The sequence below is a fragment of the Pogona vitticeps genome, chromosome 4, assembly GCF_051106095.1.
Source record: "Pogona vitticeps strain Pit_001003342236 chromosome 4, PviZW2.1, whole genome shotgun sequence".
Taxonomy (NCBI): domain Eukaryota; kingdom Metazoa; phylum Chordata; class Lepidosauria; order Squamata; family Agamidae; genus Pogona; species Pogona vitticeps.
In genome coordinates this window covers 37548680-37574342 of record NC_135786.1, presented here as the reverse complement: position 1 = coordinate 37574342, position 25663 = coordinate 37548680, and the positions used below count along the sequence as shown (strand labels likewise).

The following is a 25663-nucleotide window of genomic DNA, read 5'->3' as shown; positions in this document are numbered from 1 at the left end:
CCTTGGCAGGGCGGGGGATAGGGGGTCTCTCCCCTCCCGCTCGGGTTGAGCCTGCACGGCTCCTGCGCAGGAGAGCGGGATTGGCTTGCGCGGCGCGGATCTCGGGGGGTGTCCTTGCCCTTGGTTTCCCCCCCTCTCTGTGGGGGGATTGACCGCGGCTCTGGGGGCCGCCAGGCACAAGGCTGTCGCAGTTAGCGTCCTGTCGGTCAGGCGGGCGGGCGAGCGAGCGAGCGAGCAAGCAGGCAGCCCTTGGGGCGATGTAATCGGAGCGGGCGATCGTGGAGCGCCGGGGGGGGGGAGGCGAATCAACCCTCCCTCGCGACTCCCCTGCCCGGCAGATGCACCACAAGCCGGAGTTTGTGGCAGAGAGAGGTGTCCTAGACTCGGGTAGGGATGCTTGTGATCGGATGGGTTTGGGATGCTCGCTGCAGAACTGCCTGCTTTGCGCGGAATCAGAGCAGTGGGGCGTCTAGAGGCCAGCCCTGCCTCCTCCGACTGAGGGCCGTCGGTCAGGATTCGGCACAGATCTCTGTCATTGCATTACAACTCCCGTTCCTTTAACTACGCATTCGACCTAGCATGTCGTGTAGTATTGTCATTATTTCTATTGTCATTTTGCAGTGCCCTCTTTGTAAGGAAGCAGATCCCTGGACAGAGAGCTGCCTGTTCGCAAAGTAGATGTTGTACCATTGGGTTATTGCCCTTTTGCTGTTTGCTACCCTTTTTTTCCTTTGGTTCGGCTGATAAAAACAAGCTCAGGATTTTTCTCAGTGCTCCTCTATGGAGGGTTTTCTGCATACGGCTTCCTCTGCTGGAGTGTCAAGACTGCTAAAGCAGCTGACTTTGGACTATGCCTTAGTATTGTGCTAGCTTTTTGAATTTCAGCTTTCACTGTTTTTATTTAGTGCCTTGGAATTACAGTACTCATTTCACCAGAGATAATTAATTAGTCAGGGTCTTGTAAGTTTTTATTAAACTTTTCTGATGCAAAAGCTCTCTGGGAGTTAATAAAAAGTACTAAATTTTTAAGTTGGGAAGTTCGACAAAAACAGAATATGTTTCAAAATAGTAATAACTGAATTACTGTATTTGTTTTGTAGTATCCTACAGGCTGAAGCAAAATTCTTTCTGTTTATCTACTGTTTTCTACTGTTTTAGCGAATCGTAGATCTTCCTTTCTGTCTTTAATCATTTCTTATATTAAATGACTTCTCATAGTAAACTTATTAAGTATTTTTGTTTGTACTAACACTAATGGTGAGACTGGCATTTTAAAATATCCCTGATCAAAGAGAAGCTGTCCATTAAAGTTATTCCACTGTCTTGTATTTTTTGTGTCTTGCATTGGATATTATTATCTCTGAATACTGTATATCCATTTCTCTCTCACTATTAGAAGCCAAATCTAGTAGCCAAACTAACAACAAATTGTTGCTGAGCTGTTTCTCTTCAGAGCCAAAATAAACAACAGGGTAACATAACAAGGCTATAGAATAGATTTTTTTTCTTCATCTGTTGTTCCTGGCAGATGAATTAGATGAATCACTGTTGGGCTTAAGGCGAGTAGTCGAACCGGCCTCAGACATGGTCTGCAAGTTACAAATGTCTTCATTCACTGTGTGGGCAGTGGTGTAGTTTTTCCAAATAGAGGCTCAATTTAAGAGTACTGTACAGTATATCTTTAAAATACAACTGAAAGGAGAATAGAGATGGGAAAAGCTCCTTTTTAAAACTACAACTTCAAGAATCCCATAGCGAATATGGTAGTGGTCAAGGAGGCTGTGGGATTCTGTAAGATATCTATCTCTTTGTATGAATGCAGTGGGCAAGAAGAGCCCTGGTGAACTTTACCAAAGACCTTCCTAGCCTGGCAACCTGTTACCCACCAGTGGCTTCCTAGATACTTAGTTCTTTTCTGCTGCTATTCCCAGAACCTTGCTCCCTCTGTTTCAAAAGGTAGTATATAATCTACATAAATACTGTACTACCAAATGCTAGTTTTATCCCCCATGACTTTTGGGGGGAGGCATCCCCTATTTGGTGTATCTCATAACACTGATGTAAATATAGCATGGATCTTATTCTAACTACTACTACATTAATAAAGCTCCCAAAACATAAGAGAGAGAAAAGTATCTTGCCCTGTGGAGTAAGGACCATTTTAGGTTATACAGTAAGTATTAAATGTGAACAAGTAGAGTCATACATATTTAAGCTTTATGCCAGTAAGATAGGCAACTTGATAGTTTAAAAAACTAAGTTTGACCCAGGCTTGCTCTTCTATAGACAGGAAGGCTCCTTCCATTCATGCTAGAGACAAAGAACTGGTAAAGGTTCCTACTGAAGGAAGGTACCTTGTTTCCCTGAAAATAAGACCTAACCTGAAAATAAGCCCTAGTATGATTTTTCAGCATGCTCGTATTAAAAGCCACACCCCAAATATATGTCCCAGTTAAGTGAAACCCTGCCCTCCACCATTGTGCAGCAACCAGAAGATGACATGACGGTACAATAATTGAATAAATGTAGATTGTTGTACATGAAAAAAATAAAACATCCCCTGAAAATAAGCCCTAATGTGTTTTTTGGAGCAAAAATTAATATAAGACCCTGTCTTCTTTTCGGGAAACACGGTAGAAAGATAATTTTCACTGGATTGCCTTCTTTACTGTACACCTTTACAGTAAAGGTGCACAGTAAAGACTGTACTGTATGCCTTTACAGTAAAGGCGTCTCAGTGCCATTTCAATATTTGCCCACAGGCACTCTGGATTATGTCCCACCACCCTCAAAGGGGTGCTTAGTGGTGATGCAAGAGATGGCCACTGATCCTAGATTCTGGAATTTCCTACTATGGGAAGCCAGGCTGGCCTCATCTTTGCTGTTCTTCCGCAAACAAATGAAGACGTTTCTCTTCTTGCAAGCTTTTCCTTCATGACTGGCTGTCTAGGAGAGGTTTTAAAATGATATGGTTTGCATTTTGTTGCTTCTAAATCTGTTTTCGTTATCCTTTACTTAACACCCAATATAATATTATTACTTCATTTCACAATTGAATAAGTCACTGTTGTTAATTTTAATGTTGTGTTTTAATGATGTAAGCCACCTTGGGTCCTTTCTTATGAGAAAGGCAGAGTAAAATATTTTAAATAAATAAAAATAAATAAATCATTGGTGAAAGTTGTAGCACTAAGGATTTTTTACATCCATGAAGTACTGTTATATAAATGGCCCAGTATTCATAAACGTATGCAAACATTCTCCATCCATTTATTAAATAATTTAAACATATATAATGCATCCTTCTTCAATGTTTTAGTTCTTAAATGGACCATTAAAAAGTGTTTGGCAAATGTTCAGTGTTCCCACAACACACATGTGCATGTGTGTGACTCCCTTAACTGTCAATTACCAGAAATTACTAATAACCTTTTATTGAAGTAGATAGAGAATTTTTGTGGCACATATTTCCAGTTGTATTAGAAATTAGTTTGTTATTTTGATCCATTTATTTAAAAACGGGAATTGCAGTAGTTGCAGCTATAGCTCATGGTTACCTGCTTAACAGTAGATGATCCCTGTAAATCTTTCTGTCTGTTATCTGAACATAGTTTGATTTTTTTTACAAGTAGCTTAGGCTTCCAAATATCACCCTTTTGATTATTAAGCAGCTTTCTGCCTCTTACATTAACCTAAATACTTCATGTTCCAGATAGACCAGGATCTTATGACAACAGTTAAAATCTGTCAGATACAAACTTCCAAGACTGACAAATCCATGAGTGGGAATCGATCTCTGAAGAAACGATGTGGGGAAATACAGTTGGAGTCCCCTGTGCGATATGGTCATATTCCTTCTGCAGGATGTTCTTTAAACAAGTTGATTCAGTTGCCTACACCTCCCTTGTCAAAGCACCAGCTAAAACGTTTAGAAGAACACAAGTATCAAAGTGCTGGACGGTCACTGCTTGAGCCTCTCATGCAAGGTTATTGGGAATGGCTGGTTAGAAGAGTACCAGCTTGGATTGCTCCCAATCTGATTACAATAGTTGGACTGATAATAAACATCTGTACAACAGTAATATTAGTGTATTACTGTCCAACAGCTACAGAGCAGGTAAGCTAAAGATCTTTGACTCTCGATTTGGAGAAATAATTGTATTCCTAATAAATGGCTCAGTTTTATAACTATACATATGGAGATTTATTTATGACATCTGAATTTTTGGAAATTTTTGTAGCATACCTCCAAGTTATATTGTTACAAAATACCCCTTTCAAAAGATGATATAGCATATTTGATTTCATTAATGTTTTTACAACATCACTAGTGCAATAAATACTTGCTGACTTGATGGATTACAGAAAATAAGGTTTGTGGCCATGTATAAATATTTGTCATCTAATCCCATTTTTATGTCTGCAGAAGTGGACTTTAAAGCTCATATTAAAACATAGCAGTTAGTCTTCAAGGTGCCACAACATTTCATCTATATTTCACTTGTTTTTGTCTGATAATGCTAGCAGAAGACTAACACAGCTGCTGCTTCTAGAAAGTAAAAAGGGATTTTTACTTCAGAGCTCTTGAAACTTGTAAGAAGGGCAAATGCATAAAAAAAATGGAAGGCATCTTAGAATATCAAACATTCTTTACTTAGAACAAATGCTAACCTACTTTTGTCATCTGAAATTTGAAGGTATAATTTTTTTATATGCAAAGACAATAAAAGCTAAACTATTCTCCATGCTGAGAAATGCGACTGTAAAATACTGGAGAGGAGGCAATTGTCAAAAAGGTAGCATGTGGAAAATTTTAGTTTAGGGATTCTTCAGTCTCGAGAGACTATGGCAACATGCTCTGTATGGAGGATTTGGAACAGCGTCTAGTGTGGCTGAGAAGGCCAATTCGAGAGTGACAATCCCTTCCACACTGAAGACAAATACAATCTGTCCCCTGTCCAGCTCCCTGATTTTGCTGCTTTCATGACTGCCTCTTTGCCTTGGCCTGCTGGACAGGGGTCTCTTCAAATTGGGAGAGGCCATGATGCACCACCTGCCTCCAGGCTGAACACTCAGATGTCAAGGTTTCCCATCTGTTGAAGTCCATTCCTAAGGCCTCCAGATCCCTCTTGCAGATATCCTTGTATCACAGCTGTGGTCTCCCTCTGGGGTGATTTCCCTGCACTAATTCTCCATATAGGAGCTCTTTTGGAGACCAACCATCAGCTATTCTCACGACATGCCCAAGCCAATGTAGATTTCGCTGTTTCAGTAATGTATACATGCTAAAAATTCCAGCTCGTTCTAGGACTACTCTATTTGGAACTTTGTCCTGCGAGGTGATACCAAAAATGCGCCGGAGGCAACGCATATGGAAGGTGTTCAGCTTCCTCTCCTGCTGTACACAAAGGGTCCAGGACTCACTACAGTACAGGAGTGTGCTCAGGACACAGGCTCTAGAGACCTGGATCTTGGTATATGCTGTCAGCTTCCTATTGAGCCATACTTTCTTTGTGAGTCTAGAGAACATGGTAGCTGCTTTGCCAATGCGTTTATCCAGCTCGACATCTATGAAGAGAGTGTCAGAGATCCTTGAGCCAAGGTACCCAAAGTCATGAACAACCTCCAATTCTTGCATGGAGATGGTAATAGAGGGCGGGGAGTCCACACCCTGGCCCATGACTTGTGTTTTCTTCAGGCTGATTGTTAGTCCAAAGTCTTGGCAGGCCTTGTTGAAATGATTCATGACTTGTTGGAGGTCTTCAGCAGAGTGGGCAACAATGGCTACATTATCGGCAAAGAGGAAGTCCTGCATGCATGTGGAAAATAATAAAAATTAAATTGTTCTCTATACAGATGAAAAGCAGCTCTGAAATACTGGGGAAAAGAGAAAACTGTCAGAATAGCATTGCAAGAGATCCATCTTCTTCAAGCAAAGCTTTTGGCTCCATTTATCTCTATGCTGCTATGAGATCTTGCACATTAGAAGCCCTAACATAACACACTTCTACTGAAACTTGTTCATGTTGAGATACCTGTTCTGCTGCTTTTACCTGTGTAGTATTTAATGCTCCTGAGTGGAGTTTTTTACTGCAAACGTAGATGTGAAAGCGGGATTATTACTAATCCCTACTCCATTGTTTTTAGCCAAGATAGCATTTAAAAATAGAACCTTAGTAGTTGGAGACACTATTAAGAGTGTTTCCAGTGGAAGCTTGTATTTTCCTTGCATTGTTCATGGAATTTTACTAGGGGTCCAAACTATTTTATCTTTCCTTTGTAACCCTCTGTTTTCATATTGCTTCTTCTGTCTTCATTTCTCATCAGAAGTAAATATGTTAAAGAGAGGAAAATAATAACTATACATTGCCTTCCAATCTTCCAGAGCCCTTCATCTGGAAACATCCTAAATGTACAGTATCTGCTTCATCTCCTTACATGCACCTTTAACTTTCCTGACAGATGCCAGCCCATAGAAGATTCTGTAACTTCTTGAAATTATTTGTTCATTTGGACTGAAGCTGTCCCTTGTAGTAACAAAACTATTAGCATACATCTTGGAAGGAATGTTTTCATTTACAAAGTAAACATTTTATTGACTCTTATACTAACACGTCACATAGTTAACTTGTTTTAATTTTAACATGAATAATCAGTGAAGTCTTAGTCATGCTGCCATCCAGCCTGTTGTTCCCTGTATCATACTTTTAAACTCTTTATTTTATTGATTACTCCTTCACTTTACTGCTGTCAACTTGATTCCTCAGCACTTTGAATTTTGTTTTTAACACCTGTTGACAGTTCCAATCTTCTGTTCTCCTTTTATATTTGATGTCTACCCCTTTGTCCAATAGTTTAAAACATAATAGTAGAAAGAAGTATGAAAGGGGATTCTGTAATGGACAGTAGTGCTCTGTACTTTCATTAATTAATACATTTCAATTACACTTATTGGGCACTTAGATTTCCTGATAACTTTGGGCTACAACAACATGTTCAGAAGATTTTCAGGACCAGAAGTACTGGATGTGCAACTGAAAGAAGACTAAAATGCTGAGGGCATAACAAGAGCCTGTTGTGTATTTTCACTCATTACTGAAGTTACACTTTGCTAGCATTTATCAATGGTGATATTTTTATTTCATGTATAATTTAGATCAGGGAAGTTATTTATATTAGACACTTGAAAGACAACTGAGAAGAACGTTAAGATGAAATAGAAGGTTGAAATATTGTTGCTTAGTGTAGTAAGTTGCACTTAACATAGAAAATTTCATTTCCTATGTTACTTGTCCTACATATTTAATATATTCCTGGGAAACCCACAATTGCTCAGGAAAGGACTAGATTTCTTTATTTAGTCTAAATGTCTTTCTTGATACATGCTCATTTCAGACATAAAAGATTCATTTTGTAAATAACATGCAGAAGGCTATTTTACAATAAGCAATTTAAAGTATTCCAAATAAGTATAGGTATGTAACAGTACTTGGCAAAAACCCATATGAACAGCAAGCATAAGTAGTGCAAGGTAAAATATATTGGGTGGCAGTTAAAATGCTGCTTCAGTTCTTTGAACAACTGTCTATATACCCAAATAATCTCATGGAATTGTTTGTATGCAAAAAAGGAAGTACAGTATGTTATATTTTAGAAGAGATTTGTATAGACCAGGAGGAGATAAACTGGGTAGAGACTCTGAAATTCTAGTTTTCAGAGGAGATGGTACTGTATTTTAGAAAGAATTATCACTGAAGAGTTACATACAGGGGTAAATGGGAATGTTTATTACTAGGGGAGTGGAACTGGTTAAACCACTCCTTAAATAACTCACTCACATTGAAAGTCTTATTACGGTTCCCTATAAGTTGATTCAGACTTGACAGCACATAGCCACAATGCAAAACTGAATTCATCTTCTCTGTACCTGAAAGGATAAACAGTACCCAAAGCAAGAGTTCAGTTCTTTAAACTTCCTCTTTGATTAATTGCAGGTTTTAGCATCTCTTTTTTCAAATGCAAATCACGCTGTCTTTTGCCACACGTACAGTTTCTTTAGATCTGGTAAATCCATGGAAAAGTTAGAGAGTTTCAGAGAAAGAATGTCTACTTCCCTCAGAAAAGATACGTATTTATGCACTTACATTTAAAAGTATTATTTGTATACTACGGCTTTGGTCTTCATGTAGGCAGAGAAGATACAACATTGATATGTTTTATTCTCGTATGCTGATTTTTCAAATTGTTATTTTGTAGACCCCTTTGTCACTGGCTTCTGATTTAAATTCCTTCTCCATCTTAGTGAAATTAGTCTATACATTTACAAAGCAAATGACCATACAAATAAAAGACAGGGTAGAACGGATAGGGTTCTACATACTGCTCTGTTAGTCGGGCTTTCTTATGCCATTTTGGCACCTGCAAAAAAGAAAATATTTGTATCACGCGAAAGATGGTATGCCAGAAGCAGAAAGAAAAAATTTTAATTACTGTATCTGGTTACCCTAAAGGTATTAATAGTAACATTGAAGAAACAGGGAGAAAACCATTACGTCTCTTTGCTGTGCATCCTTTACATGGTGTTTATGGAACCAAGTAGGGCATATTTTATGTTATAGGTTATGCCCTACTTGGTCATATGAACCTTGGTAAGCTGGATCTGGTCAAACAGGAGATGGCAAGAATAAACATTGACATCCTGGGCGTCAGTGAACTAAAATGTGTCAGGATATTGTAATTTTGTAGGCCTGAACCTGGATTAGATGTGACATTAATGAACTGCCATAATGAACAGATGTGTGACTGCTGAGTCACTGTGACAGAGAAGAGGATGATGCAATGTCTGGAGAAGAGGTGACACCCAGGTGGAGAAGATGATGTAATGTGTCCTGTGATTGGACAGAAGATGGGTGGGAATGGGTGAATCCAATTCAGACGATTGCTGTATCTACTATTGTGGGCAAGAATCCCATAGAAGAAATGGAGTAGCCCTCATAGTTAACAAAAGAGTGGGAAAAGCTTTACTGGGATACAATCTCAAAAATGATAGAATTATTTCAATACGAATTCAAGGCAGACCTTTCAACATCACAGTAATCCAAGTATATGCACCAACCACCGATGCTGAAGAAGCTGAAATAGACCAGTTCAGTGAAGACTTACAACACCTTCTAGAACAGATACCAAAGAAAGATGTTCTACTCATTATAGGGGATTGGAATGCTAAAGTAGGGAGTACAGAGATAAAAGGAGCAACAGGCAAGTCTGGCCTTGGAGTTGAAAGCGAAGAAGGGCAAAGGCTAATAGAGTTTTGTCAAGAGAACAAGCTGGTCATCACAAACACTCTTTTCCAATAACACAAGAGCGACTCTACACATGGACATCACCAGATAGGCAATACTGACAATAGATTGATTATGTTCTCTGCAGCCAAAGATGGAGAAGCTCTATACAGTTAGCAAAAACCTGGAGCTGTTTGTGGCTCTGATCATCAGCTTCTTATAGCAAAACCCAAGCTTAACCTGAAGAAAGTAGGAAAAACCACTGGGCTAGTCAGGTATCATCTTCTAAACCAAATCCCTAATGAATACACAGTGGAAGTGAAGAACAGATTTAAGGAACTAGATTTGGTGGACAGAGTGCCTGAAGTACTATGGATGGAGGCTCGTAACATTGTACAGGAGGCAGCAACAAAAACCATCCCAAAGAAAAGAAAATGCAAGAAAGCAAAGTGGCTGTCCAACGAGGCCTTACAAATAGCAGAGAAGAGAAGGCAGACAAAATGGGAGATAGGGAAATATACAGAAAATTGAATGCTGACTTCCAAAGAATAGGAAGGAGAGACAAGAGGGCCTTCTTAAATGAACAGTGCATAGATATAGAGGAAAATAATAGAAAGGGAAAAATTGGAGATCTCTTCAAGAAACTTGGAGATGTTAAGGGAACATTTCATACCAAAATGGACATGATAAAGGACAAAAATGGTAGGTACCTCACAGAAGCAGAAGACATCAAGAAGAGGTGGCAAGAATACACAGAGGAATTATACCAGAAAGATCTGGATGTCCCGGACAACCCAGATAGTGTGGTTGCTGACCTTGAGCCAGACATCCTGGAGAGTGAAGTCAAGTGGGCCTTAGAAAGCATGGCTAACAACAAGGCCAGTGGAGGTGATGGCATTCCAGTGGAACTGTTTAAAATCTGAAAAGATGATGCTGTTAAGGTGCTACACTCAATATGCCAGCAAGTTTGGAAAACTCAGCAGTGGCCAGAAGATTGGAAAAGATCAGTCTACATCCCAATCCCAAAGAAGAGCAGTACCAAAGAATGCTCCAACTACCGTACAATTGCACTCATTTCACATGCTAGCAAGGTTATGCTCAAAATCCTACAAGGAAGACTTCAGCAGTATGTGGACCAAGAACTCCCAGAAGTACAAGCTGGATTTCGAAGGGGCAGAGGAACTCGAGACCAAATTGCTAACTTGTGCTGGATTACGGAGAAATAGAGTTCCAGAAAAACATCTACTTCTGCTTCATTGGCTACGCAAAAGCCTCTGATTTTGTGGACCACAGCAAACTATGGCAAGTTCTTAAAGAAATGGGAGTGCCTGACCATCTTATCTCTTCTCTGAGAAATCTATATGTGGGACAGGAAGCAACAGTTAGAACTGGATATGGAAGAACTAATTGGTTCAAAATTAGGAAAGGAGTACAACAAGGGTCTATATTGTCTCCCTGCCTATTTAACTTACAAACAGAATACATCATGCGTATGGCAGGACTAGATGAATCCTAAACCGGAATTAAGATTGCCGGAAGAAATATCAACAACCTCAGATATGCAGATGATACCACATCTGCAAAAATTGGTCTGAAGCTCAACATAAAAAAACCTAAGATCATGGCCAGTGGTCCCATCGCCTTCTGGCAAATAGAAGGGAAAGATATGGAGTCAGTGACAGATTTTACCTTCTTGGGCTCCATGATCACTGCAGATGGTGACAGCAGCCAAGAAATTAAAAGAAGCCTGATTCTTGGGAGGAAAGTGATGACAAACGTAGACAGCATCTTAAAAAGCAGAGACATCACCTTGCCAAACATACAGTTTTTCCAGTAGCAATACGTATATGGAAATGAGAGCTGGACCACAAAGAAGGCTGACTGCCAAAGAATTGATGCTTTTGAATTGTGGTGCTGGAGGACACACTTGAGAGTCCCCTGGACTGCAAGAAGATCAAATGTATCTATCCTGAAGGAAATCAACCCTGAGTGCTCACTGGAAGGACAGATCCTGAAGCTGAGGTTCCAATATTTTGGCCATCTCGTGAGAAGAAAAGACTTCCTGGAAAAGACGTTGATGTTGGGAAAGTGTGAGGGCAATAGGAGAAGGGAACGACAGAGGACAAGATGGATGGACAGGGTCATTGAAGCTACCAGCATGAATTTGACCAAACTCCAGGAGGCGTGCTCTGGTCCATGGGGTCATGAAGAGTTGGACATGACTTAACGACTAAACAACAACAATAACTAACAATTCACTAAATTTCAAAGCTTCTACAGACTCTTCTGTTTTAAATGTAATGTGGGCAAACTGGACAGTCCCAGAAGGAGGGAATAGTACACAATTTTTGAATGCTTTCAGTCTAGAGAACCCTGAAAGGGGTCACTATAAGTCTCAATTGACTTGACAGCACACAATTATTATCAATTTGCGATCATTTCCTTTATGCATATGCATGTCACTCAAGACCTAAACATTAATAAAGTGAGAAAATTGCTTACAAATTTTTGTACACAATTACAAATAGAACTAAATATGGAGCATGTGAGAGACGTGTTTGATTTTAGACTCCATGCATCTTTATTTACACTTCACTGCTGTTTGCCTACTTCTCTCTTAGGCACCTACTTGGGCATATATTGCATGTGCTTGTGGCCTTTTCATATACCAGTCTTTGGATGCTATAGATGGGAAACAAGCAAGAAGAACAAACAGTAGTAGCCCTTTGGGAGAACTTTTTGACCATGGCTGTGATTCCCTGTCCACAGGTATTGTGTTATATTATTGCTAGTGGTCTATAAAGTCATTTATATTTTGCATGAGACTGAGAATATACTACATTGAAAAAGATGTGCTCTAGCAAAATTTTAATAATGCATTCTGGCTAAATAGTCCTTTTGCTACATCTCAAGGTTTTGTTAGTATGCTTATCAGTACATAATTTTGTCTAATTGTCCTACATTAAGTGTTTTTATAGCACATACCTGAAATAATTGTTGGGACGCTTAATAATTTTTATCCATTCCTTTCCAACAGTCTTTGAGCAGAGAATCGGTAGTTCCAAGCCAAAACTGTGCCTTTTGAATTTCATTGTTTTTTCAAAAGTGCCAGAACTATCCAAAAGGCTATAAGTGTTTGCCTTACTGAGAATACTACTGTAGCTGTTGTAATAGAGGCTTGTGTTTGGTTGCAAACATATCACAGTTCACATGCTTGCCATTTCCTGTGGGACATATACTCAGTCATTTTTCCATCTCATTGTGCTCTTGGTTACGCCCTTCTCGTAGACTCTGCCTCTTATGTTCACAGCCAGTAAATTGCTAGAACAGGCAGTACAGTTATAGTTAACATTTGTTGCCAGAGGCATCCAACAAGTATTCAGACTGTTTGGAAAAAAAAACACCAGTTGCCCATTACATTACAGTGCCTGTTTGTCAGTGGTCAGGTTAGAGTGGCTGTCATCACTGACCTTGCTTCCGTAAGCTATTTCTAAAGTTATATATTTCTTTTTATCACAATGAATATTCCTGTGGTCTTTAAAAAATTAGTGCATGGCTTGGTGTGGCTCCATCCCACTGTGCTCTGCTGTTTCAAGAATATTTTTCATTAAAAATTCTAAAAAAAGTTTAATAATAGAATTGTTTAGAACAGAATCTATCTGAAATTTGAAAGTGTGCTTTATGTTTTACAACTGGACCTCCCATTCTTCCTCTCATATTTTTATGTTTATCAACCTATTAGGGCTGGACCTGAGGTAGTGGTATCATGGTTTCAAGAAATGCTAGGGTCACATTACATCTTAATTATGAAGTGGTACCAAGAGTGCAGTTTAAAGGCATATTTACTTGGATATAAGCCACATTGAATTCCATGAGACTTTCTTCCAGACGAGTGTGTTTAGGGTTACACACTTAGCATTTAGTGGTTCCAGTTCAATGTAAAGTTAGTATTAGTCTGTGAAATATGTAACAGTATGAATTCTGATAGAACTAAGAACAGCCAAGATTTTCAGTAATTAAAGACTTCCTGCTTCCATCCCATGGGTTTCAAACAATGAAAGGGATTAATCTGCAGTTTAAAAAAGCCATGGGACAGAAGAAGGAAGCTTAAAAAAAAAAGCTACCCGCTGCCCATTATATCTTCTGCAGGTGTATGGTGTGAAACAGGATTTCAGCCATTATGTATTTTGCATACATTTTGTAGCTCTCACAGATCTTGAAATATTAACAACTTAAATCACCACCATACATCAAGAATACCTAGCAGTAAATAAACCAATTACATATTGTAGTCTGCTGAATATCTGTAGTGATTAATTGTTGAAACATCTATTGCGTATGCTTTAGTTTTCAAAACCAGAAGGCTATGCTCATTTTAGTTTAATTTTTTCTTCAGTCTTTGTTGTTTTGGGAACGTGTATTGCTGTGCAACTGGGGACAAATCCTGACTGGATGTTCTTCTGTTGTTTTGCTGGGACGTTCATGTTTTACTGTGCACACTGGCAGACCTATGTCTCTGGAACATTGCGCTTTGGAATGTAAGTAAACCACCTAAGGGTGAAATTAGTATTTTCATATCTAGTATTGTTGTGTCCCTAAGTCAGTAAGTATGTGTTTATATATTTGTAAACTCTCCTATTCAGTGGATGTTGAAGCCATATTATAGCTCTTATTCAGACCATGGTAATATAGCTGAACATATTTTCCTCGGAGTGAGTAATCAAGTTTAAAATTATTAGGTGATTTTTTAAATCGCATACAATAGAGTGATTAAAATATGCAATGATCAGAGAAATTGCATACTATATTAAGGTTAATTGACCAATGTGCCTTGATTCTTGAGGCAAAGCAGTCAAACTATACAGCCAAAGTAACTGAAAAAATGTCCTAAATTTGACACTAGATGGAATGCTTCCTTGCTACAAAAAATAGTACAAAAGAGTAAAGAAAAGCATTTTAGAGCGCTAAAATGAAGGGTATAAAGAGAACAATCAGGTTTTTAAAACATCACATTAACTGTAAGAATGTAAATGTTTTACAAGACCTGAGCATAATGATGGCTTCATATTAACATGTATTACTTGAATATAAAATTTTCTTAGGGTCTGAATGGTCTATGAAATGGTAAGATTATAGCTGAATAAAAAATCAGGTGTGGATAAAACTTTCTGTTTGCAGCTTTTGTTGGGTGTAAGCCTTAAGTAAACTAGACACCTGTTCAGGCTGCGTAACTATAAAAATGTCTTATCAAGTAGTAGTAAAGTAAGACAATAGTATTGTAAACATACTGGAATTAAAAATATAACATACCATTTCACAGTTCATTGTAACTGGAGCAACAGAGTCTTAACAGTATTTTACTCTGTGAATTCATTCATAAAATGATAAAGGAACTTTTGTTGTTGTTACTGCATACTTTAAGTAGAATTCTAAATTCTATATCATTTCACTCATTTGACATAACTGAGCACAATTATGGCTTCTGGTCTTTCCTGATGTGTCTGTTCTTAGCAATATATGTAACAGTTTCAGAACTACTGCTATAGATTTTATGTATGCTGTTTGCATGAAGTTGGTTTAATATAGGTGTTGAAAATTTAAATCTTCATCTGAAAATTTGTGTGAGATTTGTTTGCTAACCATACATGAATTATGTCTTGCCTTTAGGGTATTTTCAACTTTTTAATGATATTGGTTAGAATCCAGAACCATTGAATTTAATGGGAACTTAGCCTTTGACTTCAGTGGGATATGAATTGCTTCCATTACTATTGCTCTTTGTTCCTCTCAGTGATTGAAATTGTAATTTTATAAGGAATTTTTCCTTTAATAATAAGTTCATGGCCATGATCCAGTGTAGTACCTGAGCATGAGTTGATCCCCCTTCCTCCTGCATCCCCTGGCATACCATTAAAATGTGCTCTTGTGGGCTAAGAAAGCCTCTTGGAATAGATTTTTGACACAGAAGGCTGCAGAGAGAAGGGAGGAAAATTCCTAGTCCACTGACAGTGGATATCAAGGTATACCATTGAATCATGGACCATAAGCTTAACTGTGAGTAAAACACTCTACTCCTGGAACTGTCTCACTGAAAAAATCTGAAGTGTTGTTTTTTTAAATGTTTCTTTTCCTCACACATAGATTTGATGTTACAGAGTCTGAACTCTGTATTAGCATAATTCATCTTCTCACAGGAACCCTGGGACCCGGGTTCTGGAACGGCACGGTAACAAATATGAATTAGTGTCACCCAATGAACAATGGCATGGATTTTCTAGAGACAGCGCCTCTTTGTCATGCACGCTGTAACTGAAAAAAAAAAGACAATTATTTTCCTAATGATATTTTTCAAAACATGTTTCAATGACATTCAATCCATAATACCTAAAAGGGGAAAAAAGAACTCAAGACTGTAAAGCTCACCTCTGCTCTGAAAGAATAAATACTTTTTCTTGAAACTCTGGTATTTTCTTCCCTATTGGCTATTGTAAAACATGCAGAACTGACTTCACCTGTTTGAAGAGAAGAATGCCAGAGTGGTGGGAGCAACTCTTTGCATAAGGTCTGGATTAATTTTGTTGGAACCGTATTTGGAATAGTTCCTTCTTTTTTTTTTTGCTAGAAACCTTTCCACCAGGAAAAAGAATTGTTTAGATAATTAGTTATCTGAGAATATATCAATGTTAGAACAATATTCTTAGTCATTAGAATGTCTTGCTCTCAAGCTTAGGAAAGATCCTGTACGGCTCCTTCCTAAGAATTTGTGTTAACAGTGTTGTAATTTCCTAGCAAGCGATCCAGTTAGCCTGTCCCTAAATATTAGGAAAATAAGATTTAAGCTTTTAGATGGATATTTACCTTTCTCTTGAATGTGGAGTCCTATACAAGTTTGTCTTTTCTTTAAGATACTGTTGGTGATGCTTTGTGATTCAAATGTAATTATATTAGTAGAAATTAATGTGGGTCTTCTTATTTTCTTAAGGTCTTGCATAACTTTGCTGTTCTTTCCGTGCATCTTTTCCCATTACTATTGCTTCTGAGTCCAATTAGACTAGAGATAGAATTCGTATCCATTCCCTGCTTAACATATAGGAGGTTGAAATATGCTCCAACTGTGCAGCAGTTGTGTTTGCTACAGCTACAGTGGAGCTGTATCATAATATCAATGAGAGGATACAGGTATACGTACAGTACTCAGTATTTGGTGGTTGGAGCCACAGTATAGTTGCAGTTAATGGGAAGTTTCCCTGTTATCTCCTCTACAGCAATTAACAGTGGAGAGAATACGAACAGTGGTGATAGTCTTCTCTTAACCTTTTTATTACGGTTATCATTCATTGACACTTCAGTTCTATCTCTCAGTCTTGCCACCTTCTGAAAGCTTCAGTGTGCTTTCCCTCTTGTAAACAATGTAGAGTGGCACTTGTGGGATGAAAATGGTAGAACCTGTGGACATGAATGGCTTCTGGTGCAAAATCTCTGTTCTTAGACTATGTTTCCTAACAGAAAACTTTGAGCATCCCATCAGCTGCTCATGGGGACTGCAGTTTGCGAGTTCCTCATGTAATGTGTAAGGCCTGTTTCTTTAGGGGAGAAGCTCAAATGGCAGCTCTCTCTCCTTTGTTACTGGGTGTCATTTCCCTCTGTGTCAAGTTACAATGATTGGGGAGAAAGTGTATTCAAAGTGTCACCTTGTTGTTGACTGTTTGCTTTGTTTATACATATAGTAGCTTTTTTAAAAAATTACCTTAAATTGATCTTTAAAGTCGGGCTTCTTTTCACTACACTAATGTGTATATGTCCATATGTTTTGAAAATCATGGAAATTCCACAAAGATTTTTTTAAAAAATCAGTTTGAAGCAAAAAAAAAAAGGTATGGTTGCTGCTTTACTTCAAGAATTAAGGAAGCTCAAGACCTCTGATCAATCCTGCTCCAAAAACATACATTGTGTTCTATCCAAATAAACACTACAATATAATCCAGTTAGCCATCCTCTCCTTATATAGCATATTATCAGTGGGGAAGAAGAGATGAAATGAAACATAACCTTTGATAGTGCAAACATCTGCAAAGAGCAGGTTTGCACTGCTGTTCTGATACATAATCCTCTGTAGGTCAATCTAGTTGATCCATGTTTTGAGGAAGGAGAACTTGTTGTGTTCAGCAAGCTTCACACTATACAAATAAAAAGTTTTCTCCCCCTCTTTAAAGCAACAAAGAGCAGAGCTAACTTCTTGTTCTTATTTGGTATGTTCCTTATGTCCCCTTTGCATATGCGTGCAAGTGCGTGTGTGCCCCCACGAGTGCCCTCCATCCCTTTGTACATGCATGCGCACCTGTGCAAGTGCCCCCGAGCACCCCTGCCCCTTCACGCATGTGTGCAAGTGCGCCTGCGTGAGTGCCTCCCGCCCCTTTGCACATCCGTGCGTGAGCACCCCTTTGCACATGTGTGTGATCACAGGGGGTACCTCACTCCCCCTCAACTGATCCGCAGTATCAAAAAGGTTGGGGACCACTGCTGTATATGATCTATAGTCAAGACGGATCAACGCAAGGACCACACAGAATCTCTCATATCTTCTAAGATCTAATCCTGCTTCCTACTGATACTTGTATTAAAGTGGGCCCAAAATGCAATCTAAATGTTATAGACTGGGGTTCACACCACTTCATTTAAAGCAACATCATAGAATTATAGAAGTGTAGGATATCTCAAGTATCATTGAGGCCAGCTCCTTGCCAATACAGGAAATCCCACCTTAAAGCATCCCTGGCAGGAGGCCATCCAATCTCTGGCTTTCATTGTTCACAGCATTTCATTCTGAGTGCTCTGTTGTTTGCATCAGGCAGAAATCATCAGGCAAGGATCCCTCCCTCTAAGTGCAATGGAATAGATGTCTGAAACCAGTTCAGATTGTTAGTGTACTTCTGTTATACATTAACTGATCCAGTGTGACAATATTGTAAACAATGTGGTTGATGATAGTTTGTTAGGAACAAAAAGTCCAGCGATTATTATGCATTTGATGGATTTTACAATTTAGAAACACATGTATTCCACTAACTGGGGCTAGGAATTCTATCACTGGTATTCAATTTATTTTCTTAGCTACAGCATTTTGTCTTTCTGTCTGGAATTCAGAAGAGCGAAGTTGCTACTAGCCAGGAGATTTTTCTTCTTCATTTGTGTTGATGGTAGGGGTGATGTCTATCCATTGAAGGCCATAGTTTTCTACAAAAACTGGTGTATGATCCCATTTAGAAAATTAAGATAATCACTCACTAGAAATGGTCAAAGGACAGTGATTTTGAAAAAATGAAATAGATGTTTTGATACTTTATAGTTATTTACTTTTGTCCTTTAAAAATGAAATCCATATGTATAGGTTTAAACATTGTCAGCATTTTCCTTGTATCAAAGAAATAAGATGTGTATTACAACAGGGTGATGATAGTTTTTGTGCCAAAACTGGATATTTTCAATCCACTTGATGAATTGAATGAAGCTCTCAGAAATTCCAGACATGTTCTATTTATTATAATTAATAATTTGGTCTAGATGGGCGGAATAGAAATCAAATAAACAAACAAACAAACAAATACAATAATTGTAAGATTATCACAGTCAGCCATATAATCATCTTTGAAAAGATACTTTGTATTGCAGATGGATGAGCCATCTGTAGCTTGCATAAGATTGCTAAGAGATTCCTTCCCCCCACCCTGAAAAAGTTAGAACATTTATTGGCTTATGTCTGAGCCATTTTAATTTGATCACTTCCATTTGACCAGAAGCCTCCAACCATTAAAAAAAATTACTTTTGATGCCCATGTCCATAATTTGTAATAAAAAAGCTATGTCTACCAAAACTGCCCCTCAGCCGAGAACCCTCTTGCCTCTAGGACCCTCTTGGGAAAAGCCCACTCTAGTTTTTTCCAAATGTAGCTTCTTTTTACTAACTTATCTGTTCAGTTAAATGAATTACAAATGAACATTTATACAGCCTTTACCTGTGAAAATGACTCAATAGTTAATTCTCAGTTCTTTGTGCTATATATTTGGGACAGCAGTGTATTTTGGGGGGCCATTCACCCTCATTTCATTGAGCAGGTGTTAGTATCAACATCAGTCGAGAATGATAAGAAGGAAACCTCTCCATTCCTACCACTTTTGACGATTTTACAGGTAGGACGTTCTGGCTGCACAAAATGGTCATTCTGAAGTTTGGGGACTCTGTGTGCATGACAGCATAGTTAGGATGAACATTCTTTTGAGGCCTGGATTTTAACCCAAACTGGAACATAATGAAGAGGGCATGTTGCAGTGCTTTCTGCCTCTGTGAGGTAGTCAGTGTTCTTTCCTTCCATGCTAAACTCTTAGGTCAACCCAGGCCTGGAGAGCCTTGTTAGCATTTCTATTTTAGAATATTTATTTTTCTAGTATTGAAAAAAATCCAGGAGAGGACCCTGCAGGCTACAATGCTATTTACAAATAAGGCACATGTGGATTCCACAAGTGGAGCCACCCACATTTGCCCTGGCGAGTTCCATCTTACGGTTACATGAACCAAAGACTGGCCATATGAAACAGTGGGGATTCCCCTTATATAAGCAGTGGAGAAAGATAAATGTACAGTGGTTCCTTGCCTTACGATTGCCCTGCATTACGACGAACCCACTTTACGACGATCTTTTTGCGATCGCAGTTGCGATTGCAAAATGATGATCTAAATGGGGGAATTTCACTTTGCAATGATAGGTTCCCTGCTTCGGGAACTGATTCTTCGCAAAACGACGATTTTCAAACAGCTGATTGGCTGTTTCAAAATGGCTGCCGAGTAAATAGAATGGCACCCCGCTGTGTTTAGGGACAGATTCCTCGCTATACAGGCAGCGAAAAAGGCCGCCGTATGGAGGATCTTCACTGGACGCTGAGTTTTTAGCCCATTGGAACGCATTGAAAAGTTTTCAATGCGTTTCAATGGGCTTTTTATTTTCGCTTTACGATTTTTTTGCTTAATGGCTATTTTCCTGGAATGGATTATCGCCGTTAAGCAAGGCACCACTGAATGTGCAGAATATGAGCATTCCAGCCACGACTCCTCAACAACAGGATATTAGCCTTATTACTTTAGGCTTTAAAACTTAAATGGTATGTTTAATCTCTTCAAACATATACTATTGTCCTAATGCAAATATAGTAAAATGTGATATAATAATAATCCTGTGGCTTCAAGTCAATTCTGATTTACGGCAACCCTTTTCAGGGTTTTCCAGGTAGAGAATACTCAAAAGTGGTTAACTTTTCCCTTCTTCTGCGGGCATCCTGGGACTGTGTAGCTTATCAAAGGGCACACAGGCTGGCTGTATTTTGCAGGAGGCACAGTGGGGAATCAAATTCCCAATCTCTGGCCCCACAGTGACCTAAGCCACTGAGTTATCAGGACAGCAAAATGTAATATAGACAAGATATTTTCGTCATAATCTCAATTTGTGGTAGGGATTTATTTATTTGATAAATGCGTAACAGTGCAGGCGTGGTAATTAAATACTGATCAGAGAACCTTTTTGTCGATTTGTAATTATTTAAAACAGTATTTAAATATTTGACTGTAGATTCTGATGATAACATACAGTCTTGGGGAGGTTTCATGTATTAATCAATTAAACTACAGTACCTTAAGCCAACACTGCTCTTCTCTCTAATGTTTATTCCTCTGTAATATTTCTAGTATTTCTGCTGCCTTAATTATTCTCTTTGACTAATGTGTGATTATTCAGGAATGCTTAATCCAATACTTTTCTGCTTTTGGTTTGTGCATATATGTGTATGTATATGTGTATATACAAATGGATATATAGAAACCATAGCAATGTTAAGTTGGACTACCCATTGCATACAAATACTGCCCATTCCATGATGAGAAACCACTTAATGTAATTACATTTTCTTGTTCAGCAAATGGGCATTTTCAATCCACTTCATGTATTGAATGTACCCCAAGTGTATTTGTGTCAAGCTGTGCAATAAAATGTCAACATAGTAACTGACTTCATATTATAAAAGGGACAATCTTTGCATGTAATGGGAAATTCTCCTTAAAAGCTACAACATAGATATATATTTCTTCCATCGTGGGCACCATCATTAAACTTTCTTAACTAATACTGTAATTAGACTTTAAATAAGCAGGTAACTCTCCCATGGCATCTGCTATAGTAGATACAGTATTAAATGTTTCCTTAGCGGAAATTCAGAAGTGACTCAATCATGTTTAAGCAATTGGTTTCAAATACCTGAAATTATGTAACTTATGTTAGATGTGAAAACATTTCCCTATGTGAATGACCTTTGGATTAAGGCAAATGACCTCAAATTGTCTTAGAGACTTGAAGAGGGAGAAAACAAAGAGAAATTGTATATTTCTAACACTAATGCCTTCTCAATGAATTATCTTATTTCTCTTATGTAACGTAGGAAATATCACTATGGGCAATGCCTATGGAAAAGGGAAAGAATAGGATATTCTGAATTTGAAACACAAATTTCTGTCTACTGATTTTAAATTGTTACATAAATGAGACATGAACATAATTTTATCCTAAATTTTATGTTTTTAAACCTCTTAGAACCCAGAAGCTTACTATATATAAAAGGTGAAACAGAATTCTTTGATCTCTGGCATTGTGGCGCAGTGGTTAAAACGCTGTACTGCAGCTAAAACTGTGCTCACGACCTGGAGTTCAAATCCCAGGTAGCCGGCTCAAGGTTGACTCAGCCTTCCATCCTTCCGAGGTCGGTAAAATGAGTACCCAGCTTGCTGGGGGGGCAATGTGTAGCCTGTATAATTAACAATTGTAAACCGCCCGGAGAGTGCTTGTAGCGCTATGGGGCGGTATATAAGTCCAATAAATAAAATAAATAAATTGTTGTTCCCATGTGAGACAAAGAAAGAAAAGGCATCCTAGGATTTCTGAAGTGTAGTAAGAGGCAGGTGGCATTATGTCAGAACTAGGCATATATAAAGTATATGACAGAATGAAGGGAGAAAGACTAGTATGTGCAAATGCTGTTATGAAGAGGAATTCTCTAAATTCTTTTTGTTGGTGGCCAAGGTCCAACATTTACACTTCTGCAACTGCGTATGATTTGTTGAAATTTGTAAATGAGTTCCAACTACCCTTTTTAGCTACACACCTATAAAGCCACAGTGTGGGTTAGAGGGAAGCACGAGTTCATCCAGAGAAGTTTTCAAAGTTTCTCTTGCAGACAGTCATTTCATGGTATCATACAGCCATTTGCACTTTTGAAATCAGCTTGACTGACAGCAGCAGAAACTCTGGCTGTATGGGTGCTTGTCCTTCTACCTGTTGTGTGGCTATCTAGGGGTGTGGCCTTCTAACATAGCTCCATTTTCTGTGCTGTGAAGTTAACAAGCTACGGTACAGCATGGGTATGTCAAGAAAAACAATTTTTTTAAAAAATTAATTTTCCCTCCATCGTTTCATATGTTTTATCTGTGCATGATAAAGAAGAGCTGCCACGCTTGCAAAATGATTCAAAATTGCTTCAAATAATTTTGCTTTTTTGTACCTAATCAGAATTGATGTGACTGAAGTGCAAGTCTTCATAATAATCATGCATTTACTGGCAGTGATCGGAGGACCAACTTTTTGGCAAACAATGGTAATTCTGTTCATCTTGTATATGCCATGTAACCTTTTTTTAAATCTACTATTTGAAGAAAACATCATGCTATATAAACAATACATCTTTTTATGTATTCTCAAAGGCTTTCACAGCCGGGATCTGATGGTTGTTGTGGATTTTTTGGGCTCTTTGGACGTGTTTTGAAGGTTGTTCTAACTCTGGAGCACAGACAGAGTTCTGACTCCTGTCCTCTGAAGATGGCGGAATGTTAGGAAGAACAACCTTCAGAACATGACCAAAGAGCCCAAAAAACCCATAACAACCATCAATACATCTTTTGTTTTTGTTTTCATTTTTAATCTCTTTTATCATTTTCCAGTGGAGTAAGTATCTGTGTATTGTATTAAATTATATTTTGACCACAGAGAACTGATGCATTCTTTTGTCTGTTTTGCTAACATTCCGACAGTGGAAACCCAATGCCTGTTCCATAAGAAATAATTTTTCCTGCCAGTTGAATGAAGCACTAATATGTTGATGCATATAATAGAACAAACCTGTAGAATTGTTATTAGGGTAATGATTTGCCTTTGGGTACCTTTTCCTTAAGCGGGTTCAAGGCATCTTACAGTTGCATTTGTAGCCATCCTTGGATCTTGAACTGTAAATACCACTCAAATTGTTGTTTTAAAATGTCTAGCAGTATTTGATCAGCAACACTAATCAAAGATGATTAGACTGCCGTAGATGCTTGAGCATGCTGTGTATGTCTACTAAAACATAACATTTCTGTCCGCAATATGGCAGCTATATGTGTCTTGTCTTGTAGATCACCCTTAAAACAAATGCTAATTTTCTGCAACAGCTACTTTTGCTACTATTTGATCATTAGATGAAGTTTGCAAATATTCTCTTAACATGGGTTTCATTTAAAAGCAAATGTTGGAACAGTAAAATACTAGTTTGTGAATTTAAAAATAAACCTAAGCTTTCTTTGGAGTATAAAATATATTGAAGTATGTTGAAGTCTACTTGGAAAATAATATGGGTGTCTGTTTAAACATTTTTTGTTTATTTCAGTTATTTCCTATTCCTTCCTCCTCCAATAATCATGGGTCGCTTTTACAGAGAAAAATATACAGTAACATGTGTACTCAAACATTCCACTTTTCTGTCTGAGGGCCTCTCTGTACCACATCAGGTTTTGTGTGATATTCTCACAAGTCTCTTTACAATGACTTTGGTGCAATATGCTGCCCACAGATACTGTAATGGAGAGGAAGTAAATACGTTGAAGAGAGGGAGAATAGCTATTGCTTCCCATGCCTTCTCTTAACCTTGCTAGATGTGTTACTTGCCACAGCAGATGGAAAATGCACAGCCTCCATGGAATAAATGGATGGATATTTACCAGATATTTACCAGATGATAGACAAGAACTGTATGTCACAGTTCTTTTTAAAATAAATGGATGAATGAATGTGTGCACATGCTTGAACTACACAGTGATGGTGTATTGACGTTTAGAGAGGTAAACAGGAGTTTAGTTAAGTGTTGTGAGAATGGGAGAACTGGCCTTGATCTTTGCTCAGTAGCTCAAGAGGAAACCTATGAAATTTATTTATTTATTTATTTATTTATTTATTTATTTATTTATTTATTTATTTATTTATTTATTTATTTATATGCCGCCCACTCTACCCAGAGGTAGAGTGCATGTAAATGTCAAGGAGAAAATTATATAAATTTAAATTTATTATCTAAATTTATTTAGACAAGTATTATCTGAGATACAATCCTATATATGTAGAGGCAGAAACAATTTCCACTGTATTCAGTGGATCTTATTCCCAGACAGAGGGATCACCACCTGAATTATAATGGGCTGAGATGGTTTTGCAATCTAAATTTAATGGGTTAGTTCCAGAGTTAGTTATATTGAAATCAGTGCACTTGTTAGTCGTGATTAACCTAGTTTACTCTACATATGATTAAATCTGTGACCAAACAAATACATGCTGCCTGAAATCCTGTTAATTCACATAGCAGTTGTAGTTGAGTAAGCCCACTGAATCAGTGGGGATGTGGTGAGTCAACTTCTCTGTATGTTCCCTTGATTTAAGTGGGCTTACTCTAGCATCTTACTGTAGAAAGTTGCAGCTTGAGTAGACCCATTAGAATTAAAAGGACTTTATGGAGGAATTGACTCACCAAATCCACAGTGATTTAATGGGATTATTCTTGTGCACCTTAGTACGCTGAGCAACAGGATTTCTGCACCTCTGTTCTATATGGAAGGACTATAGTCCTGGCTGAAACATCACTGTTGTTCCAGTGTTTATGCAGATCTTGTTACTTTCAGAGGGAGAGGTTCTAGCCAGAGCTAGGATTCTTGCTTGGTAAGTAGCTGTGTGTGCATGCCCGTGTGTGCGCGCATCCCTGTGTGTGTGTGTGCGTGCGTGCACGCGTGCGCGCCTGTGAGAGAATTAATAAGATTATATTTGAGGTTTTTATGTGTGATAAGACTGGTTTTATATCATATGCACTGTAAATCAGAGCCAGTACTGATGTTCTGTCATGATGAAATTCTGTACATTGGTGAGTACAGTAGTTTGATATTTTTCAACTCTTGAGTTCACGTTTGAGGGAGAAAATTCTAGAATAATATTGTAGAATAAGTACAATATGTCTACCAAATGCTTTAGTGCTGGACAGGATTTTTCAAATTG

The 25663-nt window shown here is 38.2% G+C and overlaps 1 protein-coding gene across 7 annotated transcripts in view; it reads left to right on the top strand.

Moving 5' to 3' along the window:
• The window catches only part of CEPT1 (choline/ethanolamine phosphotransferase 1), a 30844-nt gene that overhangs the window by 276 nt on the left and 4905 nt on the right, over positions 1 to 25663 (top strand). The window contains exons 1-5 of one of the 7 annotated variants that reach the window (XM_020782523.3): positions 115 to 387; positions 3717 to 4117; positions 11903 to 12050; positions 13678 to 13819; positions 22886 to 22970. In XM_020782523.3, coding sequence (XP_020638182.3) covers positions 339 to 387; positions 3717 to 4117; positions 11903 to 12050; positions 13678 to 13819; positions 22886 to 22970 — 825 coding nt within the window. In that variant the 5' untranslated portion in view covers positions 115 to 338. Of the gene's footprint in view, positions 1 to 114; positions 388 to 3712; positions 4118 to 11902; positions 12051 to 13677; positions 13820 to 15422; positions 15508 to 22885; positions 22971 to 25663 lie in introns of those variants that run through there. The other 6 variants (XM_078393322.1, XM_020782527.3, XM_020782525.3 and 3 more) reach the window with 6 other exon arrangements.